This window comes from Adelges cooleyi, unplaced genomic scaffold, assembly GCF_023614345.1.
Source record: "Adelges cooleyi isolate 19-005CV unplaced genomic scaffold, UGA_ACOO_1.1 ACOO_flye_CR_arks_rails_tigmint_CR_PRNA_9, whole genome shotgun sequence".
NCBI lineage: Eukaryota > Metazoa > Arthropoda > Insecta > Hemiptera > Adelgidae > Adelges > Adelges cooleyi.
In genome coordinates, this window is record NW_026096579.1 from 14,794,292 (window position 1) to 14,818,987 (window position 24,696).

At 33.8% G+C, this 24,696-nt stretch overlaps 2 protein-coding genes across 2 annotated transcripts; both read left to right on the forward strand.

Moving 5' to 3' along the window:
- Nucleotides 1-133: 133 nt before the first annotated feature.
- LOC126846675 (zinc finger protein 271-like) lies at nucleotides 134-2,657 on the forward strand. Its single transcript, XM_050586393.1, has 4 exons — nucleotides 134-384; nucleotides 480-617; nucleotides 1,207-1,464; nucleotides 1,847-2,657. Exons 1-4 carry the CDS (start codon nucleotides 256-258, stop codon nucleotides 2,426-2,428), a joined length of 1,107 nt encoding a protein of 368 aa, XP_050442350.1. The 5' UTR covers nucleotides 134-255; the 3' UTR covers nucleotides 2,429-2,657.
- A 1,902-nt stretch (nucleotides 2,658-4,559) lies between these two features.
- Nucleotides 4,560-24,107, forward strand: LOC126846105 (uncharacterized). The gene is made up of 2 exons (XM_050585248.1): nucleotides 4,560-4,780; nucleotides 20,023-24,107. Exon 2 carries the CDS (start codon nucleotides 20,086-20,088, stop codon nucleotides 23,053-23,055), a length of 2,970 nt encoding a protein of 989 aa, XP_050441205.1. The 5' UTR covers nucleotides 4,560-4,780; nucleotides 20,023-20,085; the 3' UTR covers nucleotides 23,056-24,107.
- The last annotated feature ends 589 nt before the right edge of the window (nucleotides 24,108-24,696 follow it).

Below are 24,696 nucleotides of genomic sequence, written 5' to 3' on the forward strand. Positions count from 1 at the left end.
ATTGTTTTAGAATGACCAACTTCATTTTGGGTTTTCTCATCATGTTGGTGATATTGTTTTTCTAATCATAAGAAAATACATTTTTCATAACGACGAGCACAGAATTCAAGATAAGAAAAATGATAACAAAATTTACAAATAACAACTATTGAAATTGAAAACTAGTATTATAAAAATATTATAATTTACCTATTATATTTTCTTAGATTTTATGATTTTCTTTGTCGATTGTTTGTTTAATAAAAGTTTGGAATAATGGAAATTGAAAATGATGAACTACAGTTTTGTAGGTTTTGTTTACGACATTCGCAATCGTCCTTTCCTATATTTATGCCTTCCGATCCTGATTTGGCCAAGGATATTATGAATTGTTTACAAATTAAGGTATGTGCTGGGTTTCGATTTTCTAAATACACTTGAAAATTTGACTGTTTTCGATAAATAGTATCCATATTAATTAAATTGTATGTATATTATAGTTGTCTTCAGATTCTATCGGTCCAAAACATATATGTAATGAATGCTATGACCGAGTACAAGACTGGGTGATGTTTAAAAAACAAAGCGAAGAAGCCTTGAAAGAAATAGAATCGAATATAAATTTTAATGAAAAAGAGGTAATAGTTCAATTTATTTTTTGTCCTGTAGAATCAATAATTTATAAAAAAAAATTTCAGAAAATTAAAAAAAACTATCACATAATTTTACCTCAAAAAAATTATATGCACTGTACTTAATTGAACTTATGAATACCAATTTTTAAAATTGATTTCTCAACCAATAAGAGTTTAATTGAATAAATTGACCCTTTTTATAAACAAATAAGTTATATAACTTTCATAAATAAAATTACCTAATCATGAATGTGATTGTGTGTGTAAACTGATGTAAACCAAAACTGTTTCACCATTATATTTAATTATAACTTCTTTTAAACATATTTTTATAAAAATCATTAATAAAAATAATACTTTTCATAAATAAACTAATAATTCTTGAATTTGGGTCACCTTAAAACATGAACTTTATAAGAATTTAACTCCTTTCAAAAGTAAATGATTCCTTTATAATTACAGAACATATTTAAAAACAAAATGTATTTACTGGAAAATTGTGACTTATCTCCTTTCATGAATAAACGATTTAATGTATTTTATATTTAATGGAATTTATGATTATTAATTAAACATTCTTTAATGATTTCAGTCAATTACTACATCTCACCTAGAACTTATCGATGAAGTTGATTACCATTGTTGTCTATTTTGCGATAAAATGTTTCCTAGTGATTATGAATTATTAAAGCACGTTAGTGAAATGCACCAAGAAATTGCAGAACTAAAATTAAATGCTAAAAAAAGAGAAGAACGTATGGATTATAGTCGGTCATTTATTGATGAAGATGAAGAGGATGCTCAATGTGATCAATACATAGAATCATTAACTAAATCTTTTATGTCAAAGGTATTTAAATTAAAGAACTTTTTCTTTACAATTATATATTATTGCAATGAACCGTACAATTCATGCATGATGTTTATTTTGATAATATTACACAGGTTTAAACATTTTCTTAAATTTCTATACGATATATAGACAAAAAATAATAGAAAAGAAAATTAAATTGTGATTAAGTTGACTTATTAATTTCAACTGCATTGTTTTTTTTTTAACTGTTAAAATGTAATGATTCAATTTGTTTATTGACAGTATTTCCTGTGTATGTTTTAAGTAAAAAACATCTTTGTAGATTATTTTATAAATCCACTAACATTATAACATTAGTGTTAGAGAATAATAATAATAATAAAAAAAATTGGTGAATAATTTAAAATTTAATTTTCAGACTGATTATGATGAATTAAATGAAGTTCCTACGTCGGATGAAGGTGAAGATAATAAATTCCAATGTTACTATTGTAGTGCAACGTTTGAAGAATTTGTGCTTTTAAAACAACATTCGGTGTCCAGGCATCGCGATCTTAATAAAAAAACCGAATGTAATAAATGCAACAAAATATTTTTGACTGTAGCTGATCTTCAAGAACACGTTACACAATTTCATCCAACGAGGAAAAACAAACAAGAGTCTGAATCCATATTGAGATCTTCAAAAAAATCACCGTATATATGCCACATATGTGATAAAACGTTTTCAAGGTTTTGTGATTTACTTGACCATGATGAGATTCAACATGACGATTTACCAAAGAGATTCAGGTGTGGTGTTTGTAGTAAAATGTTTTTAATGGAAGACAGAGCTAAAGTGCATTTCAATTTTTACCACACCAAAACAAAAGGAACTATGAACTTTCAATGTAGTTTTTGCGGTATGGAGCTAAAAAGCGCTTCTGCGGTTGCTAATCATGAACGGATGCACATGACCCAAAAAACTACCAATTATGGATATAAAATTATTAGAGATTAACAAATAGTAATTTTTGTTGTATTTTATATTATACTTGATTGTTATTATATATTTTAATACGGCAATAACAATGACAATTTATAAAATAATGTATAAACATTATGGTGTGTAAAAAATTATGATTTTGATTAACAATACAAAATAATTCCAACAATATAATGTATTATTAGAATTATACCTAACTAGAGTAAAAGTTTAAAACTACTAAAAATCTGTTATCATTTGTTTCACGTGTAATTAGGTATATACTAGTGGTAATGTAATTAATTGTATGATAAATATAAATACAAATTACAATATGCTTAAGAGTTTAGTATTATAATAAAAATCTGTTATTTCAGAAATGACACAAGTAACGATTTAACGTTTTTGAGTTCAATGAGGATTGTTGTAGAGTCTCTGTATAGTTGGTTTTGTTATTAAGTTTTATAAATTTACTTCTCTATTACGGCTATAAGGCCGATTTTTTTTTGGTTTTTTAATTTTTTTATAAGCGTTTATATTTTTACTTTTTTTATAGTTTTTTCTAAGAAATCTAACAAGTTTTCTAATAATTAAATTAAAAAATCGACCTTTTAGACCCCTTTGAGAAATTAGTAAGCTAGACATAAAAAAAAAAAAGTGAAATCCTTCTATGCGTCAAAGAATGACTTCTTAGTATAGTAGAATAAGTCATTTTCTACCAACTTCTACCATAACTCGAAGAAAAAAACTATTAAAGTTATATAGCTAGAAAAACTAAATATTTTTTCACCTTAAAATTAGTCGGCATATTTTAAATGTACTATGATAAATTTTGGTCAAATATTGCCTATCCTTTGCCCCTTAATAATTAGCCTTTGCCCATTCCCTTTCCTTTCAAGGCGTTAGATAAAAGGCAATTTTTCTCAAAACTTCATTTAGATCTAAAATTATGTTTTATACTAATATGCCTGATTTTTTTCAGACAATAAGCTTTCATTAAATGTCGTTTTTATAAAAAAAACAGCTCTTCTTCTAACTAAAGCTTTACCAAGTTAGAACATAGTTTTTTTTTTAACTTTTTAAAAAGTAGGGACTTGAATTGTGCATTCGCAAAGCGGTTATTTTGATAATTTGAAAAATGGTTTACCCATTAAAATGAATTACATTGATCATACATAAATTCTTATAAAATATATCTTCAACTTAATATAAATTTCAATAGAGTTTACTGACCGTTAAAAAAAAAAAACTCATTTGAAATTGTCTATATGGTTAATCAGCTTAAACATTTTTGTGAATATCATTCCAAAATTTGTTTAGACATGCTTCAATTGAGTACAAATTTAAATCCATGTATTTTTAGATTCGATGTTTTTTTTTTAATACTTTGTTCTTAAGTGTAATTTTGTGCAACTTTTTGGAAACAGATTTTGGATTTATTGTCTGGACAATTGTATGGTAGGCTTTTAAGGGCTGTTCCAACAGCTGTCTTCAGGTATAAATTAAATATTATTAGCTTTACTTAATGGTTAATATTAGAATTTGTATTACTAAAAAAATTAATTAATAACTTGTACTCAAAAATCGATAAGATGCGGGATATTAATTTTTTTTAATTTAATTGGTTACTAACTACAAAATGTAACGAATTAACAAGTTAAATCAGAAATCAGATTAATAATTATGGGTAATAAAGTAGGGTTAAAATTACACTAACCCTATAACCAGACTAGAATAATAATTAAGGAGGTAGGCCAGGAGGCAATAGTCAAGTTTGACATTTCTGTGACAACTTTTTTACACAACACTTTAATCTTAAATTTTTCGGTTTCCCTCTGGACTGCGTAGGGGAATATGAATTATCCTAAAATAGTATATACATATAGCATATGTATTGTTAGCATAATTTATTTGTATTGTTATAGTTTTACATAATAATATGTGTTGTTATAATGATAACTCATTTACCAGATTTTTGTGGAGTTATTATTACAATGCTCTAGTTGCCACCGGGCTACGGTGGTCACACACACCATATATAATATACCGTCCTGGATGTAGAATAATATAAATTAGGCATAAAGTGTTCATTATCCTTCTTCCGCAGAGGTAATAGGACACAAGAGAGGGCGGCGATCCACTGCTGAAGCTGGCGGACCGGTCGCTCCTCGCCGTTGTTCGTTCAGTGTTGACTAGGTCGGCGTGCCGGTCGTATATACTAGACAAAACCGCTGTCTTACTTCCACGGTGTTTCTTAGTGTTGCTTCTGTTCTCACAACGTGCAAGATGGTTTCGAAAATAATAGTCCACTGCGGAGTAATTTGATTTGACTACAGGCGAAGGCCATGATTTGCAATAATAACTGCCGCCGTGATATGGCTATTCTCGGTAAGAGTCGTACCTACCTACAATTATTAATATCATCATAGTACAGTTTATTATTGAATTTAGTTCTCCGTCTGAAGCAGCTAAAATCACGAGTCAATTTTAAAAAAATGTCGTTAATTAAATTGTGGACCGCATGCTGTGGCCTATAAAAATTGAATATGCTTTACGACAGCAGGACTGAAACTTTTTGATAATCTCTTACATGATCAATAGGACACATAAGTATAGGTACCTAATATATAAGGGATTGAACAAAAATAAATTTAGTATTAGCAAAACATGTTATTCTAGCTATAAATATTCGTGTTATGGTTACAATTTGTATCTAGATATGTATCCGAGTTAAAAATGTTTGCCGGTTCAAAATTCTATGTTTCGTTACATTCGTTAGCGAGTATTATAACACACATAAGCTAAGCATAAACGAATCTTTTACTTTCGATATTTAGATCTAGGTACCTATACTATCCCGTGAGTCAGTGTAATCATAAATAAGAATTTAACTTTACACTTAATTCTGATCTCTTTAAGATATCTTACATTCTTGCATTAACGAGCTTCTTTAAAAGAAATATAAAATAAAAAAGCTTATTGGCTTATTTGAATTGGAGTTAAGCCTTTGTCTATGCTATAGTTTTGTTGTAAGTTAAAAAATGAAATTCTCTTTACGATATCTTTATTTTCTAACAATTGTCTACTGTGAATATTATTTTCAATAGTCGTGCTGATGGCAAGGGAAAACTAATAATAAACCTTAGTTGTTTATACCGAGATTACTTACCATCGAACTTTACTGTGCATTTTGTGGTTTAGACGCCGTCACAGTAGTTGGTTTTATAGAGTTATAGAAAGCGGGTTAGTTTTAAAAGAACAAGAGTTAAGGTTTAAGTGAACATTTTACTCTGAACAAATTATACATGTACATCCTTTTGCAATGATCTGTGATCATTTTGTTATTAAAATATCCCATGAACCTTTTCCGCCTCGTTCGCTTTCTTCTACTATTTACTGCTTACTTTTTAGGCTCTTACATATTAAGAATTAGGATATTTTTTACTTTTTGATTAAACTAATTATTCTTATTTTAACGTGTGCAGGGGGGACTAGAAAAAAAAAATCGACGTCAGCCAAACCGGTCGTGCGGTCTAAAATATTAAGTATAAAAGGCCATCAAATTTTGAAAAAAAAATGTAACCTTACACAATATATGTAGGCAGAGGAGCAACCAGAGGGAGGTAGGTTTAAGCGTTGTGACCCCCCCCCCCAAAAAAAAAATCCTAGTTGCGCTACTGTATGTTTGTAACTGAATACATTTTATTTATACAGTTTACGTTTAATTTTACTTTCTCATTGTTAAAACAAATTATTCTTATTTATAAATTTACAACATTGAGTCCAATAAAAATGACAAATTGTTCAATTATTTAGACTTCGTTCGTTCAAGTGATAGATAATACGTACATAAATAATCATCGTCTTATTCTTACCGTCTTATCCAATCTGTTGATATTGTCAACGAGTGTCCGATGTCTCTTTGAATTATTTACACATTACCACACTCGACCTATATACTATATTAAAAGGCAATCGCGCAGCTTGACATCTCCAGCCGGGTTTGAGAACTTGTAGTTTATGGAGTTGTGCTTAACGGCCAGGGCTTACTACTGAATCTAACAACTACATAATACACATAATATACAGTAATGTGTTGCGCATTTGAGACCTAGGGGGATACATATAGTATACACTGATACCTATATATGGAATAAATTGACTTTACTGGAACTCGGTCTTACGGTAAAACGGGTAATCGTCGGATTGTTGAAGTATCATCGTTCTCGTACACTATATGAATCGTCAACAACGCACATCGTACTTACCCATTTGTATTACTCATTACAAGCAACTTACAGTAACACAAAAAAAAAACTTAACAGTCAACGCTAAAAAGTATACCTATTGCCAATTGCCATGGTACGATCCACGGATTGTCAGTATAATGGTTTCATTAGTATTCAATATAGCCGACGAGGACCAAACCATATAACGACGGACGGCTATTACCTATAATTACTATTGTGGCCAACGGGGTACAGTGGTCTGAAATAACAATTAGCTTAACCAATATCTCCAATATGAAAGAAGAAAAATTCCGGTGTTACCCAATTCGTATGTTTATAAGGTCAATAGTTTAAATTTTAATATCGGTTTTAATAATATTTTATTGAAAATCGTATACATTATTGGATTTCAATAATCCCAAAGACATTAATAATGGACATTTTTTTTAAATCTAAAAACTATCCTTAAGTCCTCTGTAACTCCTGAAATAGGGAGATGACTTTATAATTAATATAAAATTTGAACGCAGCTACCTCAAAAACATACAATTTGATGTATCTCATGAAAATTGTTTAAAAATCGAAAAAATAATTCTTCTAAATAATTCAAATAAGAGGGCAGATTTAAAATTAAAAAACAATTAAAATTAAATTTGAATTCTGCGACCATAAAAACATGTATTGTTGATATTGAAAATCTGGAAAAACAGAAATTTATCTTATTTTCACACGTAATTCAATTATTTCAACTATTTTGATCTGTAATCGTTTTTTCGACTTTTCTATGATTTTCACTTTTTTTTCTAAGCGTTTTTATGGAGAACCCAATTTGAAATTTACACTTTTTATGTAAAATTATCTCAGATTTCTAAAATTTTTTTTAGAAAAATTCTCAACTTGAGCAACACGAAAAAACCAAATTTTTAAATTATAAGCTCAATATTAATGACGTTTTGTTACTCAAAAAAAGTAATTATTAATTTTTTCAAAAAGCTGAAATTATTTTACGTAAGACACTGATTTTTAATACATTTTTTTAAAGGCAGAAGATACTATAAAAACAAATAATAAATAGAAGTGTCAAGAAAAAAACCAAAAATACTTTTTACGACCATGGCCAAAATAATTGGAAAAAAATCCAAAATATTTGAGAACATTCTTTTCATTTTAACAGACATGCAGTGTAATTTTCAAAAAAATCGAGGGAGGGTCGTTCTAAACGTTTGTTCGTATTTGAAATTTTGACCCATATATTTTTGTGTGCTTTGGTCAAGTTTATGAACAGATTCCCAGCAATAACTCGAAAAAAGGTATAAAAATTAAAATGTAATTTAAACCACTCTGTACTACCGACTTAGGGTCTTAACTTTTTATATTTAGCTTCAGTAGGATTTACTGTATTACATATTCAGTAGGTAATTGCTAAAAATAATAATCAAAATCAATTATTTGAAAATCATATATAGTTTAGACAAGCTAATTTTTATGTCAGATTACTGTGCGCTGGGACTGGTTAGAGTGCGTCAGACGTCCTAATATAACCCGATTTGTTCAAAAGTAAATTTAATTTATTTTGTTTGTTTTCTTCTTAAAATCAGTTGTTATTTTATGTCTAAAAAACCCGACGACTGTATAATATTATAATATTGTGAGATGTAAACGCCATCAATTGGAATTCCACGACGATGACCACTTAAAAACGAGTTCGATGTGTCGTCGTTGCTCCTCTTCCAGTGTGTTTGTGTGTCCAAGTGGTAGCCGCTGTTTAGAGACACGCTTAATAATATGCATATATAATGTGAACGATGCGGACACAACCCCATTGACCCACATTTAAATGATCTGGACCATTACTGTGCCGGTTCTCCAGAAATCCAGTGGTTCCAATAGTGTATGTTGATGCTATATTATTGTCTAAACGTCATCACACACTCTCGACCGTGAGCATTATAATCGTTTTTTTTCTTTTACTTATTATATATTTTAACAACCGTTATGTGTGTGTATGTTAATCCTTGCGCAAAGCCGTAGGGCGAAACGGTGGCCGCGGCTTTGGACGTGAGGTGTCATTAAACATATTTATGTGTACTTGTATAGTATATATTTTACACACTGTAAGGAGTACGTATTTCAAACGTGAGACTTAACATGTTAATCGAATCGGTCCATTTTCGGTAACCCGCGTTTGACGGATATAAAAAAAAATGTGTTAATCGTTGTAATATATTCAACAATTCATTACTACATCTTTGTATACGTCTATACGGCTGCATGCTGACCAGTACCTGTCCGGAAATTAGGATACAATAATGAAAAACGAACGAAAGTGATTCCGGTAATTACATCTAGTATATTTTGGTGGACAGTTCCATCTTTATCTTAAGGGCACGAGCCCAGGGCTCCTGACTTGATGGTTCATGATACAATTTACATTTTAACGGTATTTTTTTGGGAAGGTTTCCATAGTCTATAAGACGGCGCTGTTGGTGGATATAATTCTCAATCTAAAACGATAGGTCTGTGAAACTGTAAGGATTCCATGAAAACATACGGATTCGGACGTTTCATTCCAAACCTTAATATTATTTGTATTATTTGTAAGTATAAATTTAAATAAGCATTTAATGTGATTGCATGCAGTCTATTTTTAAGAAGTTTTGTAAAGGCGATATTTAAGAAAAAAGTGGTTTGAATAAATTTTAACCGTGACAATTAATTTACCGGTTAATTTGTATAAGCTTCGAGGTATATTTTTTAATTTAAATAATTTTTTCTATGAGCAACACCCATTTTGATTCATTTTAGACCAAAAAACTAGACAAAATTTCGACTACACAGGCTGGTCTGATTTCAACTCTGTAAAGACCCTAACCTAACCTTTATCATATCATTAAAGTTCTGTTAAATGTATTTAAGATATAATAACAAATTGAGACTTTTGTCGACGGATACAACTTACTTGTAGGCCATATTTGCACAAATGTTATTTACTATAATATGATGAAAAGTATAACTTTCTTTGTATATTCTAGATAATTTATAATTAAAACTGAATAATAAATTAGAGGTACTACACAGCAGGAGCTAACCAAGGAATTTCCCTCCACCTGTTTCAACATATTGCAACCTCTAACGTAATCGAAATTAAAGGCCAAAAAAATAAAAATAACTTTAAATCTAATTTTCACTGACAGGATTTAATTAATAAAAAGTAATATTATAAGTTAATACCGTAATATGATTTCAAAGTAACGTCATTAAAAGCAATATTATAATAAAAACGTTTGATGTATCTTATGCCCTGGTAACCAGATGCCATGTTTCTTTGTGTAATATATTTCACAATGAAGTTCTCCTAAAGTTTTAACAAATACAAATAAAAATCAACAACAAAATTAGCAAATAATTTTAAGACTAAATTGAATTCACAATAAAGTATTATTAAAAAAAAATTGTACTCTAATTGAATACCATGGGATTGAAGAGTAATATCATTGAAAGTAATGATATGACTTCTTAGAAAAAGCCTTTATACTCTCCTGCCCTGTCAACCAATTGCCATTGATTTTTCCTCTGTCATATCTTTCACAATGAATTCCCAGTTCTCATGCACAATTCACTAACACGAATAAGTCGTTTTTGTGAATGATAGCTACACTTGCATCTACACTTTATAATATTTATTAGTAAAAAAATGATTATATACTTGATTAAAAATATACTGACTTGAGCTCCCTGGACCACAATCCATGTTCATGTTAGGCATTTCATCAAATTTGTAATGTTGTAAATCTAATTTAATAACTCGTCGTTCATTATCTTCTTCAACCCTACCAACTCTACCACCAATGAGATAAATGACGTTATCTATTGTTAATATACTCATGTCGTAATTAAACATCGGCATAGGATCGAGTTGTTTCCAGTGTTTCTTTTCAAAATCATAGTATTCTACAGTTGCAAGAGAATATCCATTATTAAATTATTATTATATACTGCAGCACTGCACCTGTATCGAGCAGTGGGCATTGGTGCAGTAATTTCCGTCCATACTTATGAATTTGTATCATAAAATTCTCCAGAATTCAAACTATTCCGATGTAAGTAGTAATCATAGCCTCCAGCCTGTATCATAAAAAAAATAGGTAAATTTTCTCGTATACAATTTGTAATCGTTATGCTAACTACAATCAAATTAATACATACAACATATATGTACTGCTTGTAAATACAAACAGCAAATTGTTTTCAATTGTTCTTAATTAAAAAGTTCTTCGGATACTGAGCACTAATGATAGAAATTATTTCTAATAATAATAATATTATTATAGTTAATTATAAAAATAAAACCAAAAAGAGCCCTCAGTCGCTTCCTAAATCCGTTCCGGAGTACTTACACCGCACACACAATTACTACACCTTTTGAAATGTAGGTTGCAAGATAAAATTCGTAGGCGCAATATAATAACAGAGTCAAATAATTTTTTTCCAAATATACGACGTCAAAGATTAAGTACGACGCATCTTGACATTCGTTCAAATAGCGTGCATGTGCTTATATTTACCGTAAAGGTGTCACGTTTGTCGATAATGTCCTTATGTTACCTAGCTATTCTAGGGTAGACACTAGAGCGTAACAGCTGCTAGCGCCGTTTCGCGATATTTAATTATTTAAATGCTCACCGTCTGGATCTCTGCGGTCTGGATGTTTGTAGATCGGAGAGGTCCTATAGGTTCTAAGAACTAAGCGATTAAACATTTATTTTGATAATAGACAAGGAAAAAATGTTTTTTTTTTATGTCACCATACATAAACATCTCGCTGATCCTAATACTCAAGAAACGGTAACAATATGCCGTGCCGAACCGCAGTTTAACGACAACCGACGGTACTGTACCGTGACTTGAAAAGTGCTTTCCGCAGCAGAGATGATCTAGGTACGCCGCTGACCGCCGTCTTGATGTTAATCTGTGGATCGCGATTTTCGTTAGTTTTGCGGTAAATTACTCGAGATAAATATTATCGCAGGAACACCGTCGTTGTGTGCCATGTCTCAAATAACAATAGACACACGGTGCAATGTCGCTATATTGTCACGGCCATGTAAGTTGTAACGCCCCGTACGCATGTAGGTTTCTTTACTGTACCTTCACATGATATTGTATGGTTTTTGAATTTATGACTATACCTATCTGACGTGGCCGGACGAATGAATCATTAATTCAAATCGTAAAAATTAAAAACCGTTGATAATAAATAAAACCAGAGGCTTATATTGTTACTTACATTTAGCTATTTGCCTTGGCTAAAAACTGCAATATTGTTCTACGGCAAGTGTTTGATAAAATAACTTTCAATCGCGTTATGCATGTTAAGTTAAACGAGGCGTCTACTTTCAAAACTAGCTAAAAAACATTTTGAAAACGTGTTTTTTTTAAGTGGCCACAGGGCACAGTGTATTATATAGCGTGTAAAGCTATTTTTTAATATCAAATAAAGATTATAATTTACTCAAACTGTGTTGAGAAAATATTATTGATTGGTTTTAAAATCGCCCATCCAAAGAAGTTATTTGTGAAAATTTTCAAAAATTGCTTTTAGCTGGTTTTGAAACTATTTGAGACGCCTCAAATGATCGTCTCTCAAACCTCTATTTAAAATGTATATTTTTATTCTAAAGACAGCATTCCGCCTGTGTTTAGCTTGCTATATTTTAGAAGAGAGAGAGAGAGAGCTATTTAAAACATTTTGGGAATCTAATTTCCTTCTCTTTTTTCCCCAGTGATCAATAACCACAAGTCTATGTTACATCAAGGTATTATAAGTAGACATATCTATATACCGTCAACCCCGGGTGAAATGGAACATTTCGGGGTGACACGGGGCACTGTATTTATAGGGACCTAGAGTTGTTTTTATCATATTTTTTTGTTTTTTGAATCAAATTTACAAATAAAACAAATAAGTTATGAACTAAATTTCCATTACCAAGTCGGACATGCCTTTTAAAAAAAATATCTCTATTGTCATCCTGGTTAGGTTAATGGTAATATTCTAGTCGTTCGGTTATTATGTCATTTACTGACCGCTACTTAGCTGCTATCCGAGTACTTAGGAACTTGCGCGATGCTGTTGTCCTAACTAACAGGAATCGCATCATACCACGAACGTCCACCGAGTAGGTACGAACGCTGGCAAACACTGAGAGTTAGTTCGATTTTTGCATCAAAAGTAATTTCACGGTTAAATGGCGGTTTTATTGTACATTCGTCGTGTTAGGTAATTTTGTGATCTATGAAGGGAAAAAACAAGAAAAATATAACAGCAACCGATATTATACCGCACTCGTGTGTACCTATCTATATAATATGAGATACGCGTAACATATTGAATGGCCTGTTGCATATATTATTATTTTAGATTGTAATAGTAACAAATACCTATAAACTGTAACGACTCTTTTTGGCAGAAACGAAAAGAACTCATCGTCGATGGAACTATAAACGCATGAGTGGGTCGTGCAAAATGACAATATAGAAAATAATTTTTCTTAGGTAGCTGTTTATTTATTTATTTTTTTTTTTATCAATGACACGTTATTATTAACTCATTCATTACAACGGACCGATGTGATGTATATTTATCTAGTCTAAGTACAGGCAATTACTGCGGTATTTTATACTGTATATACAACTGTACACTGCACACATATGTGTGGACGTCAGTCAGTATACTCAAGTCATCGCATCGTGTTTGATCGGTCACTAAATAAATAATAGGTTCGTGCGAAAAATAGCATCTTGTGCTACGATGATGAATTAATGGGTCGGGACGACAGAAAAATTATACTTAATAAAATCAACATACCTATTTTTGTGGCGGAACGAAATGTAAAGTCAGTATATTATGTATGTAGCCTCACATAGCACATATTACGAAAAACAACTTTACCATGAGTAATAAGATATAGCAAAAGACAATAAGTATTTCTAAAAACAGCTTTTTTGCCATCAAAATGTATTTCTTTCGGCGCTGAACGGTAACATAGTATTTTCAAATTTGAAAAAAAAAATGTTTAACATGAGCATTTTTAAAAAAAATTGATTTGACTACAAATTTGAGTCTAAAATGTTAGACTCAAATGTTAGAACAGCATACCTACTATCTGCCCAAAAAGTCTACCCACGCCTGTAATAGCATTAAGCGTAAACGGATAGTTTTTCCATAATAAGAAAATATGAAACAACAATATAATATTATAGCTAGTAGCTTACACCGTTGATATTATGCGTTTGTCTGTAACAAGTAACACTATATTATAGATACGAATCCAGGATATCTTACAGTTAGCACAGCGAATGGCTCCTTTTTTATAAAAATAACAATCTCAAGCAGTAATGTAACACACAACAACAACAACAACGGTATTATGTCGGTCAACGATCAGCCGTTCATATAAATCATCAAACGTAATCCTGTATAATACGAGTCTCTCTGCACCGTTATTGTCTATACTCACTGGTCATCGATTTACAATTATTGTTTTCAGTTTATAAAGATTTTTTTCTTACAACAGACAACTGTCAACCAGAAATGTTTTACTTTACTTTTATAATGAACCGATAAAACCATCGGGTAATTGCTAAAAAAAACATGTCTTACATGTAAAACGATAACGTCTCGTAGGCAGTAGTTATTGGATTTCGAAAAGTTTTTTTTAGTTTGAAAGAAGGAGAATTTTTACTGGCAGCTATGACCTAGGATTTTCAGAAATTAAAATTATATACTGTATTATAAATTGCAATATTACAAATTATGATTTAATTGTACAATTAATGTAATATTCAAACATTTGTCTCGTTGATAGATAGTCTCGGACGGGATCTTCCAGGCCCCTGTGTCTTATCGAATAAAGAATTTAAAATCGCGAGGACCAAGTCTCATTACCCCAGTCAAGACAGACTAAAGATAAATGCAACCATTTTCCAGAGACACCCCTTGAAAAATTGTTCACTGCTTATTATTATTATTATTGTAATAATTATTGTTACTAAAAGTTAGTGATCGAATGAAGGCGTAGACCAAGTATTATAAGACGGTGTGACTACACTAAAAATTAGTATATAATAACAATAATTCAAGTGTAATGTACCTGTTGGCCGTGTGTGTGTGTGTGTGTGTGCGATAAAATATGTTTTACAAACCTGTTTTGAACGGGCGGATGCACATGCTGCATGCACGCGCACTTTCTTTCAAGCCCACGTCTGAGCAGCGAGGTTTGCATTTCTTTCTAAAACGATTAGTCCGCGGTGGATGTTACACTAAATTGGCGTTTAAAATGCCAAACGCAGTCGGCGGCCGTCACGGCATTCGATCTAAACTAATAAAATATTATTATACAGATCAGTCGTGGGCTGTTATACAATGGTATATGGTACTATTGATAGGATAGTGAATATGCACACAGACGACACGTAAAACCGTAAAATCGCGATTTTCCGACCATAATTATTGTGTACAGCAACTTACATCGTGTTCAGGCCAATCTTACTATGTTTTTTTCTATCTGCCATTAAAAAACAATGTCAAAACTTGAACTTGACCGGAAAAAATAAATTAGAGGTGACTCAAAGTTATTTAAAACGTATGAAGATTATGTTTTGTTTTGTTTTGTCTATATTTTTTTCTATTTTAAAGCTACAATGTTCGGATGGAGCTCATTGGAAAGATGATGATAAATGCGATTATAATTATAAAGTTATAAGTATATGAGAAAAATGTAGATATATGTAATAAGTTTATTAAGGCGCGTTTCGGATTTCCATATGGAAATAATTTGCGAATATTATTTAGGTCAACTAGTTTGTTGACGTTCAACCAGCCCGAAAGAAGACACCGGCAATTAAAGTCATGCTCGTACAATTCTAACGAGTAACGACAATTTATTATACCTATTATTTTGAATGTCTCTCTCTCTCTCTCTCTCTCTCGGGCATAATTTTTCGCCGGAGTTTTTACTTCCATTTACTTCCATTTTAAGTATAAATAAACATAATAATCGCCAGTCCTGTTCCGCTTTTACGGAAACCGGAATTTGAAAATATTAATTTTGTTTGACACATATATAGGTATAATACATATTTTAGGTATTTATATATATGTATACATATATTGAAGCTAAAAAAAAAATGTGGTTATTGGTTTTACTTTTTGTTAGCATTTCTTGTTTTCTTATTGACTTCGACAATGGTATACAAATATGTTTTTGGATTATTATTTGTTTGTCCATTACCTATAAACCTTTATAGTTTATTTATTATTAGTAGATTTATATACTCGTGTCTTTTAATATTTACCACTTCAGTTTTTTATTGTATACATTTTTTGTATTTCTTGGATAATTTTCATTCCTAAGCCTTTTTTTTAATTCTATAACTTTTAAAATGATTTAAAAAAGTCCGAACGTATAATACATTTGATTTGTATACTTTAATTATGATGAGAAATTCTCGTTGTTTAGTTACCACATCTCATATATGACAATTTTAAAACGACAAATTTAAAAGCGAAGGCGATTTTTACAAGTTGTTTCACACACTTTAATACCACTTTAATTTCAAATAATTTTCTGAGCGGTGTCTGCTTGATTGCCGCCGAGTCATGGGGACAGCCCATTTGGTAGATAGTTTACATCAGGGTTCTGGTCATGCAACCGGTGACGAACTCCCGCCTCAGGTAAGGGTAAGTCACCTCGTCGGCGTTTTTGGTGACGCTGGCTAGTTCGAGATGCAAAAAGTCCAGGTCGGCCATGAACTCGTTGGCGAACGCCGTGCTCTTGAGCAGGTCGTCGAACACCACTTTGTTGCTGCCCTCGTCGGGCAACAGAACGACGGCTTTGCTCCCGGTCGTTCTCCTTGCTCAAGTCCATTGCCTCGTTTTCGTCTAGGCCCGCCTTGGTGGGGCCCATGTTGGCCACAGCCACGTTCGGGTAGTCCTTGTCCAGCACCGCGTTACCCTGTCTCACGCCGGTGGCCGTCACCAAAGTCTCCAGCTTGCCGCCCAGCCGGTCGTTGAACGCCGTCGACTCCTTCGAGAACTCCATGGTGCTGCTGTCGTTCTGATACATGCTCATCACGACGCCTAGTTCAACGTGCTCAGGAAGCAAGTCTGTCAACGTGGACGACACGAATTTCGTCAACCGGCGGGCCATGGTCGACACGCTGCTGTACGCGGCCAGCACCAAATCCAAGCTGCTGGTGCACGTCAACACGCTCAGCCAAGTACAGTCCAAACCAACACAGTATAAAACAGTACAGAAGAAGTTATCAAAGATGGTTCATATAAATTATTACATCTGAATGTGATTTTATCACAATCGCTTCAACGCGATTCTGGAAATAGTAAGAACCCAGCACAGTCTAAACCAACATAGTTCAAACCAACACAGTAAGAAATTATTAGAGTAAATCGGTCCATAAGAAAAAAAGATATCGTGTTTACAGACATAAAAAAGAAAAACATCATTATAAAACCAATATAGCTTCTAAGTTCTAGCTATCTTATCGTAGTTAAAATATGAATTGTAAAAATAAAATAAAGTGTAATAGTCGTTGCTGATAGGAATTAACGCCTATGCTTCAGTTTGTGTGGGCTGTTCTATTGAGATTTGAGTGTTACTTAATATATAAGTTCTTTAAAAGTTAAAGACCCTAAGTCGACATGTCATGTACCTACTCTGCACGGCTAGGTACATATACTGTACGTATAGCGGTATAGTTCATATAAATCCAATGTTAAACTGTTTTGACACCACCTATTAATGTTACCCTTTTTGTATATTTTAGTATTTATAGTATACTTGAGAGGTAATTATAGGTGAGAGGTGTGTTGTAAGTTGAGATAATAATATCAGCTAATTCGTGAGATATACATTACACTCGAGAGATTTATAATAATTAAAATGCCTTGGGTCATCCGGCTCGAATATTTTTATCCGTCTAATAACATAGTTACGGATTTGTGATTTGGACCACTATAATAGTGTTCATTCACTAGGATCCGGCAGCGCGTCTTCATCGTTTCTGGGACACTAGTCTGGGGCGGCAAGGTCGTCTCTTCCGACTGGTTATAACACTTATAATAAACAACTTATATTGAAATGATTTTTCAACTTGAGATTAAGTCGAACGTATGTGTGTGTGTGTGTGTATGGCGTGTGCGTGACACTTGTCCGAAGAAATATACATAATAATAGTCTTTCATTTGCTTCCGGTTTGATAATACACGTCTTAGCTTTTTGGATCATTTTGGGAGGAAATTAAAATAATATTATATAGACACGTGGTACATCCCATACATTATATTGTACTTGATTTTAATCGAACTCTTTTTCATTTTAATATTCAACATTAGTGTGGATAATATTATGTTAATAGATGATTATATCACGAAGCTAAATGTGTGTTTTGAGATACTACAAAGTGTTTGTGCTACTACTTGTGCAGTTTAACTTGAAAATGTAATGTAATCAACAGCTATAATTACAATAGTCGTAACGGGATTCTCGGCCTATATTTGCAACGTTGTTATTATTTTTAATGGATCAACGCACCAAATAAGTGAAAATAAACCAATTTTACAGAGTACTATGTAAAAAAAAACATTAATTGCTATGTTCAAGGTGAAAAATCGTTTCTGGCAAAAACAGAAGTTGACTATTGTTTGTAATAATTGTAAACAACATTACACTGATTGTCGAAAAACCCTATTCGTTTCCACATTTTATCATAATATAAATAAGTACAATTTTTTTATTAAACACAATGATATTGTCTTAACAATGATTTTTTTTTTATATTACCCTATACGGATGATCGGTTTAACGTAAAACACCAAAATAATAGTGTAATATTTTTATTTTTAATTATAACACATATTATGTGTACACTATAATATGTACTGGCTATATGTCAGTCGATATTACTATGAAATCTATACCTCCTAATGCCGTTCCTGTATTATTAAAATATCAATATCTGTAAGTTGTATGTCGTCTTCCATAACATGTAATATATAATTAATAATTGCATCACTACAGAGTTATAATTTATTATTATTTATCGACAATTGACTAACGCAGATAAATTTTGTTATAGTAATTTTGTAATTACTGTTTTTTTTAAATATTTTTGTTAGTTTTTTATAGAATATAAACTTCCCAATCGATCAGTCAAAATACCTTGTTATTACCTATATGCGTTGCCATTTATCTATTATAAAAAAATCGGTAGTTACACTTTTTTTATCAAGGAAAACTAAAAAATTAAAAAATATATTTATTGATAAGAATCCAAAAATCCGTATTTTTCGGGAAAAAAACGCTATTTGAGCCACTTAAAGTTCATATAAATATTATTACAATATAAATCTGTCTACCTAAGTAAAATGTTTTGATGAAAATTAAAAAAATAAAACGCTTAACTTTGACTTTAAATTGATTTCGGATTTCAACAAATCTGAAAACCAAAAGGAGTTTATCTTTTTGGTGTTTTATTTTTACATTTTCATTGAAAATATTTTACTTAGGTACACAGGTTTATATTTTAAAAATATTCAACACTTAAACGATTTTTAAATGCATTAAATAGCGTTTATTTACCTCAAGAAATTCCACGCCATTTCTATACTAACGCAAGTGTAAATAAAAATAATATAACAATTTTTCTAATTACTCGAGCGGGATAAGGTAATTCTAGTCTTGAGCAACTAACACTTATGTAGTACCGTGTACGTTATTATACATCTTATATTATGTGACAACTATAGTCGGTAATATAATACTATTTACGATTATGATCTAGATTCATTTAACGTGAGCAATTGCACGAATAGCCAGCCTATAAGTTATATATTATGCTATACAGACTAGTTTTATAGGCTAGTATTATAGACACTGTCAACGTAAAAACTCTGAACCACAATAACAGTGCGGATAATTTTCTTTCACTTTTAAATTCTTTTCATCCTTTAGTAACCACACACCATCAGTACCGTTAATGAGTTTTATTTATACGTCCAAGTCAAGTACACGAAATTAACGCTTATGCGGTTGAAAATATGTGAAATATATAGTTGGATATATTTTAGTGCCAAATGATTGGCACTACCTCAATTTTTGGCAATATAGTGTTTTTTCATAACAGATAGATCAGTTTTTTTTTAGGTAAAAGATATTTCATACCGTTAGAATACATTTTTTATAGAAAATTCATTAAAAAAAAATTATCTGATATTATAAAAAACACTTCATTTCCAAAGACTGGATTATAGTGTCAATCACTGGTGCCGTTACCCTTGTCATTAATCGATTGGGTTTTCAATGTTTTGTTAATATTTTGCAGATAAACAAAGTAACAAGAAATAAGTGGAAAAGCGCAAGTTTGTGTCAAGACGCCCCACGTATAATGGTGTTGCGGCCTGTTAGTGATTATGGCGATTGCCGTCTCGACGGTGATTACGCCGACTGTGTCCTGCAAAATGGCGGAGGTCACCATTTCTACGAAAGCATCAAGAACGGACTGGAAGGCTTTCGGTTGCAAACGGCTGACAACGACTTGACGACGTCCGGTGCGACTGTCGACTTGCTCAACGACGACAACGACACGAGCAGCTCGATAGCGTCGAAAAAACGCATCGACAGCATGTTCAACAAATCGGCGGACGGCGGCGGCCGACGAACCAAGTCTGTAGTCGACGGCGGATTCGATTACGGTTATGGCGACGGTGATACGGCCGGTAAGAACACTGTCCAAGAGAAGATCGAAAAAATGTTTGCCGAAGTGAGTTCATCCGAACTGGATACTGACGTTTCTATGGACTCTGTGGCGGCGGTTGCGGGCGGCAACACGTACCACGTCCAGTACATCGGATGCGCAGGCTTGTCGGCCAAGATATCATCGTTGGAAGGCCTCCAAGATCCGGTTCGGGACATGTACTTTGCATACCGGAAAAACTACGGACACGGGCAAAACGATTTTTCAGGTGTACTGGAAATATCGACCGCCGGACTGACAATACGATACAAGAACGCGAACGGTGATGGAGTGAACCGAACCAATGAGTTTCCTTCTATCGCCGTTTGGGCCGCGCTGAAGTTCGTGTGTCGTCGGCGTCAGAACGGTTACGAGTACGCGTTCCTACCGCTGATATCGGACCCGGAAGGTTCGGACAAGGCGCCGCTGTTCCGGGACGTGGACCCGGACGACAGGGCTCGAGTAGACGCACCGGGCGAGCACGCGCCTATATTCGCCGTGGTCATGCGCAAATCGGGCAAGCGGCTCGAGTGTCACGGATTTGTGTGCGAGTCCGAGAACGACGCATTGCTCATGGCGGCCAATTTGTACGGCGCGTTGGTAGCGGCCATGTCCGTTGCCACCGAGTCCGTGCCGGCGCCTAGACGCATCAAACAGCGCAACGGGTTCACCAGCATGAGCAGCACGGCTGGATCGAGCGTCAATGGTGGTGGCTGCAACACAACGAGTCCCGCCCTTCCGCCGCCCAGGCCGCCCCGCAGGAATAAGAAATCCACAGCTTCGTCGTCTGACGGCGCACCGGCACCACTCTCCGAGGTCTGTAGCGAAACCAGAACGTTTCGGATGAGCGTTCAACAGCCTCCGTCGTTGAAACGAGGCGTGTGCAACAGTTACACGGACGGGTCGGCGCAGAAGTCACCGGTGATACGGCGCGTCTCTTCGGAACAACCGGATAACGGCGGCGGCGGCGGTGGTGGTGGTGACATCCTGACCAAAGTGGCCATACCGAGGAGTAGGAGTTTTTTAAAAACAAACGCGCTGGGCTCCAAGTACTCGAGGCGGACGGCCGGTTGCGGTGGTATTGAGCTGGCTACGGAGAGGCGGCGCCGGAGCAACGGTAGCATCATGGGCTTTTCGGACATGTTCAACGAGCTGCGCGTCCAAGAAGGCCTAAACAACATGGACGACATACTGAACGCCATTATTAACGTGGAAGGCATGTCATTCAACGATTTGAAACCCATTTACAGGGAATTCCTTATGAAACTAGCGTTGACGCTCACCAAAGACGAACTGTACCAGCGGACCAAGGTGATCATGTTGGAGCAAAAACGGAGACGTTCCAAAACCGGACGGCAGTTGAACAAACGGTTACGGAACGCGTTCAACTACAATCGAGCCAAATCTAAAATTAGTGCCGCGCTTTTGCCGAATTTCTGTAAACGTTTCGGAAACGGTCACCAGAAGCGTAAGTGTTCGTGTTCATTAGCCTCAGCCGCCAAAATAGCTACGACTACCACCACTACTTCCTTATCCGCCACCGTCTCTTCGGGAATAGCACGGAAATCCGAGCACCGGAAGAACAAGAGGGTTTTAAAGCGAACGTCGGCGATGAAATGTCAACGGTTATCGTCGACCAACAGCACCTCGGACGACAGCGATTTTGTGGCTGTGGCCGTTCAACGACCGAAAACTCGAAAAGGAGGCCGCGTCCCGTCCGACGGATGTTTGCACCAGGCGTCCAGCGGCTACTTCAGCTGTTCAGAGTGTAGCCTCACTACCACCACGTGTCGTTGCAACTCGCTAGGCAAGTGCTACTGCAGCGGACAACCGCCGTCGTGGATATCGTGCAGTTGTGACTCAGACAGTTGCGCGGACAGCGATAAGTGTTATTGCGGCCGCCGGCCGAACATATTCGAAGAACTCAAGAGTCGCGGATTCGCCGCATCCGAGTCTAGTCTGTCGGTTCGAGCCGACTCTCCGGGTACCGCGTGGAAGAAGAACGAACAGTTGCTCGTGCAACAGGGCCCGGCCAAATGTGGTATCGAGGCGTCTAAGAGCTTGGAGTATCTTCAGGTGAAAACCGACGACCCGTTGCAGCAGTACTCGAAAGTACTCAAAGGGGCCGACCGGATGAAAGTGTACAACATTCATCCCGCACTGGACTCGCGATCTAGTGGTTCTTCCGTGGCCGCCTATTCCAGTAGCCGTTCCGGATCTAGCGTACTAGGACGGCGCACGGCTGGATCCAGCAGTTCGGACAACCTGCAAACCATTGACTACGCGCTATTCGCCGGGGCCAGGAAACCTCAATCCGCCTTATCGGCCACGAGCGTTCGGGCGGCGTGGGCCCAGGGCGGTTACGTAAAACACAAACGCGGGCCACCCGCCTTCCCGGCCAGAACGTCTTGGCCGGCGGCCGCTATGATGGCCCGTCCCTCCGAATACTATCCCGGCGCTGGCCTTGCACCAATAAAACCAATGAACAGGTCTCTAAGTTCCGAAATGATGCACACTAACTGTCAAGTGTATTTAAGCAAACGACGTCATTCGATTCACGACAATGATCTATCGGCGACTTTCCGCACAGACTTGGAAAATTCGTTGGGTTATTATCCCTAAACCAAATTATTATTCCATTCATGTGTATACAAATTTGTACGGTCGATGTTAATAACAAATATGACACAGTATTATTGGTGAATAATCAGCGTATACTTATTTGCGGTATGCATGTTTTTTTTTTTAATATACCAGCAAAACCGTATGAGCAATTAATTTACATGTTAGTTACAGTGAATTAAAACCACTATTCACTATTGAATATAATAATATATACCTTCATGCGTAAACAAAATATGTATTATCTATAATCTGTTTACACTAGTAGGTACGATTAGATACTTATTATAACCCGTCCGGTTCATCTTGAGCTCGTTCGCCTATTATTTTTACACGGATGCGTACCTAATGTGCGAAAGAGCTTAAGACCGGTTTAGCATATTAGAGGTACTCCTATATGGGCTATTTTTATTTACATATTTAATTAATGTGGAAACCTAAAAATTACAATAATAACACTACAATACGGTTGTAAGCAGTACAACTGTTGTTGAGTTTATTTTATCTTTTTATTATGATTAGAATCAGTCGGCAGACGTTTCAATTTAGTTAAATATGCTAATCAAATTTTTTTACACCGCACTTCTATCGAATCTTTAGTCGTCAAAAAATAGAAATCTACTATCGACGAATGGATAAATTAATCTCTGTTTTTTTTATATTGTACTTGTATGTAAATTTATTTGGAAATCGTTTCATCTAAACAATGTGCTCGCTTATCCACCTAATAAGTAAAACGACCGCCTTTAATTTAACAATTATATTATCATTTTATATATCAAACACGGGTAATACGTTTTCCTCTATAACTGTAGAGGTTTACAAAAAAATAGTTTTATTTCGTTGTTTGTGTTACAGAATACCATTTACACTGTACACAGTAATTACTGCCCAAGACATAAATTTTAATTTTAACGCTTACAACCTACAGCCTCATATACATTTAAAATACACCATTTAATTAGTAGTACACTAAATTTGTATAACTATAAAAATGTATATATTGATACAGATTTTTAATGTTAGTATCTCGAATAAAACAAATACCTATTACTATTAATACATTTTATAAATGTTTATTATTGAAATAGGTAAATGTTGTGATTGTTATTTTAGTATTTCATATTTATTCGAATAAGCGCAATGTAATGTTAAATTATATATGTATATTAATGTAAAATATAACATTATAATAATAAAAGTGTTACCTATATAATAACACCATTGATTTAATAATACAAAATATTAAGTATTAACATATATTGTGTATTGTCACAATAGTTATAAAATTATCACTTTGTCATGGTGTATTATAAGTACCAATATTTAGTATTACTTAAAACAGTTTTGTCTCAACCAATTATTTCTTACTTCTAGAATATAATGTAAATATTTTGTTTTCATCAACAATTAAAAAATTCAAAATTAGTTTATACATTTTTTTTTTTTTGATAAGAGTGTGTACAGTTCTTTATCTTTTATGCTTACAAAAATGTTTTCATTACTCAAGAAGTTATGTAATCATTTTATATTTATTATTACAGCGTGATTTTCTTTTCTGTATCGTAACTTTTTTTTTTCATATTATATCGTAACACTTAAAAACCAAATTACTGTTTTTGTATTCTTAAAAATATTGTG

Coding starts and splice junctions, on each gene's coding strand:
- LOC126846105 (XM_050585248.1), top strand. CDS start 20,086: ATGGTGTTGCGGCCTGTTAGTGATTATGGCGATTGCCGTCTCGACGGT.
- LOC126846675 (XM_050586393.1), top strand. CDS start 256: ATGGAAATTGAAAATGATGAACTACAGTTTTGTAGGTTTTGTTTACGA. Junction 385..479: donor TGAATTGTTTACAAATTAAG/GTATGTGCTGGG, acceptor TGTATATTATAG/TTGTCTTCAGATTCTATCGG. Junction 618..1,206: donor TAAATTTTAATGAAAAAGAG/GTAATAGTTCAA, acceptor TAATGATTTCAG/TCAATTACTACATCTCACCT.